The 2,999-nt window shown below is 50.2% G+C and overlaps 1 protein-coding gene across 1 annotated transcript; it reads right to left on the reverse strand.

Annotated features, from left to right (window-relative positions):
* Nucleotides 1–1,502: 1,502 nt before the first annotated feature.
* Nucleotides 1,503–2,727, reverse strand: LOC124670205 (peroxidase 2-like). The gene is made up of 2 exons (XM_047206718.1): nucleotides 2,365–2,727; nucleotides 1,503–2,261 (listed from the first exon to the last, which is right to left on the reverse strand). Exons 1-2 carry the CDS (start codon nucleotides 2,725–2,727, stop codon nucleotides 1,503–1,505), a joined length of 1,122 nt encoding a protein of 373 aa, XP_047062674.1.
* Between the last annotated feature and the right edge of the window lie 272 nt (nucleotides 2,728–2,999).

Below are 2,999 nucleotides of genomic sequence, written 5' to 3' on the forward strand. Positions count from 1 at the left end.
GCTTGCATCTTGTAGTTTGGACCTTGGCTCTTTTAGATTAGATCTAGTTTTGTTCGTTCTTTGTTGGATTTTTTTTGTTTTCTACGCAATGAATCACATGAAGGGCTTGTGATCATTAAACTATGGGCTAACAACCTCAAGTAACACAAGATTTATACAGGTTCAGGCCTCAGATCATGATCCAATAACAACCCTACATCCTGTCTCTGCTACATTATATGGAGCATGTGATGTGCTCAGACGTTACAAAGGGGGTGTTTCGGCTAAGAATCTAGGCGGAAGATATGGTGAACGATAGCTAGGAGTCTAGCCGGCACTTTGAATCTGTTCCATCTAGGATACAACTCCGGTTAGAATAAAACTGGTGGGTACGATCTAAAATACTATAGATGAATTACCTAACTACTACAACTCCGGTGAGCTTCTCGCTGGAGTCTTCAGGCTTCTAGTGGGTGTGTGTGGTTGAATCAGGATTCAAATGTGCATGAGTTGGCTGATGAATCCGGGGATGTGTCTTCTGTCTATCCATCTGCATCCGTGGGCTGCTCCTTTTACACCCTCAACTACGGACATTGGGTATGGTTGAGAGGTTGCCGCCGCAGTAGAGGTGGCATGGGGGTGCTGAGATCCTTGGTCACTACTCTTTGACTCCTTGGCCACTACTCCGTCTTCTTATCACACGACCGTCGGGAGCCGTTCTACTGTAGGCGAGGTCATCGAGGACTTTCGTGCCCTCAGGGATGAATCCGCCGGCCGAAGGACCATGATGTGACCTAGCGAGGGGTCGTGCCTTGCTAGGATGGCTAGGGACGTGCCTGGGCGGCGAGCTGTCTGGTCCCATCGTCAGACGTGCGTCATGCGTGACGGCACGGGTCTGAGTTCTATGGTGCGGGGCCTCTTGGCCCTTTAGCCGGGTGATTTTGCTAGCCAACTATTGTGGGCTGGTCTATTGATGTGCTTGGCGAGTACGTGCTTGGCACTCTGCCGCTGAATTCTAGGGTGCAGCCTTGGCCGGTAGGCTGATGTTTATCCATCTTTGGGTACCCGGTTACCAATGACCCTGCCAGTAGCCCTCGAGCCTGTAGGTGGCTCAAAGAGGCGCATGCAGGCGTAACGAATTCTAGGGGTCACAAATTCTTCATCTGGTGCTTCATGTGCCGGCTACTCTAGCCCATAACTAAGCAAGGGTCAATTAATCCTAACAAATAGGTGCTCTTCTTATGCAAAGTAAGATAGATGTACAATGAACAATGGAGCTCTAATAATTAAATAACCAGTAGTATTATGCGTTTCTATACAAATACCTTTCATGACAAAATGGTCAAGAACAAATTGTTACAATACCAATCCAATGGAAAAAATTAATACAACATTAGGAAAGGAAGATATAATAAAAAATAAAAGGGGATCCAGATAGTACTGCACACGAGAAAGTGTGAGTGTACTGTTAAAAATAATAATAACTCAAGCATAGAAATCTTCGCCATCAGCTAATAACCGGTCTAGTTGGTGTTCAAAACACGGCAACTCCTCCTAATCTCGCCGTTAGCAATTGTCTTGACATCAATAGCACCCATCTTCACCATCGCTGCCTTGAACTTCTCTTCCCACTGATTTGTATCCTTAGCGTTTGCACGCACCGCGTCGCTGGTGTCTGTCGCCGTCAATAGCGTGGCGTCAGAGTCAAAGAGCACCTCATGGCTGAGCACGTTCTTGTAGTACTGGTTGTCCATCTTGTCAGGGGTATTGATGTCCTGTACCACCGTGTTGTCGCTGCCATTGTTTGACTGACATTCCTCTTGCAGAGTGCTTTTCAGATTGGGGTCCATGTCGGAGGAGTTTGAGGTGAGGCGGTTTGAGAAGGATGAGCAATGGGAGATCCCTACGGTGTGCGCACCGGAGAGGGTTACCATCTCGTCAGCGGTGAGGCCTTTGGATGCAAACCCGGCCTTGAGCTGAGCCACGGTGGCGAAGGGAGGGGGGAGGTTGATGAGTGTCTCGTTTATGAGGGACACACGACCATCATAGCGGCCAGCAGGCATGTCGAAGAAGACCTTGTTGTTGCTTAGGAAGTAGGTGGCGTCACGCCCGGCAAAGGCCACAATGTCGGCACATGACACAATGGTGCCGCACTCCTTCTCGATCTTGGCCTTCGCCGCGTCAATCACTTCAAAGCCGCGTAGGCTCAGGTTTGGGATGCCAAACTTCTCCGTCGCACTGTTCGGGTCGGCCGTATCCAGCAACACGGATGCATCGCAACCCTGTACAGAAACCATCGTGCATCCATGATCCATCAAACACACGCATATCAAATCCACATGTTTCCTAAACAGTATATATATAGTATCAGCGTAGCTGTCTTACCCTGACAAAGCAGTCATGAAAGAATAGACGGATGAGTCCCGCCATGATGCCCTTGCTGGCGTTGCGCACGGCTTCTCTCACGATGTCTTCCGCACGGTAGCATGTATTCTGGTAATAGCCAACGGCGAGCCCCGGTGCAGGTGAGCTCGGAGTGGGCGATGGAGGTGTATTCGGTGGTGGAGTAGATGGTGCAATCGGGGAGGGCGGAGCAGGACTAGGTGTAATCGGCGTCGGTGGTGGAGGAGGACTTGGTGTATTCGGGCTGGAAGGCACAGGGTTGGGATACCCGTAGCCTGCTTGGCACGGACGAGCCACGCAGGCGACCAGTGCGAGGACAGTCAGGGCGGCGGCGAGCTTTGCCATATTGTCGCTGGGTAGCTTGCGTTGGTTGATCCCGGTGGTGTATCTTGTGAGCTTAAGGTGATTACAAGGCGCTGCTCTGCAGCCTATTTATAGGTTAAGCCTAAAGCTATAACTCGGCGTCTATACTCTGAAGAACGATCGTGCGCGCAAGGAATGTTTCAGGAATACTCTTTTGTTTGGCCGACCAGAGCTGCGTTGAGGGACCAGCGCTTGGAACCGAACGTGCGTAGCACAATCTACCTATGGATTATCGCAATCATGTTGCGGGCGAA

This window comes from Lolium rigidum, chromosome 7 (genome assembly GCF_022539505.1).
Source record: "Lolium rigidum isolate FL_2022 chromosome 7, APGP_CSIRO_Lrig_0.1, whole genome shotgun sequence".
NCBI lineage: Eukaryota > Viridiplantae > Streptophyta > Magnoliopsida > Poales > Poaceae > Lolium > Lolium rigidum.

What these genes read in the sequence shown, in the direction of transcription:
- LOC124670205 (XM_047206718.1), bottom strand. Translation starts at nt 2,727, where the DNA reads ATGGCAAAGCTCGCCGCCGCCCTGACTGTCCTCGCACTGGTCGCCTGC. An exon ending in TTCATGACTGCTTTGTCAGG is followed by an intron (nt 2,262 to 2,364) that starts GTAAGACAGCTA and finishes GTTTCTGTACAG; the next exon opens with GGTTGCGATGCATCCGTGTT.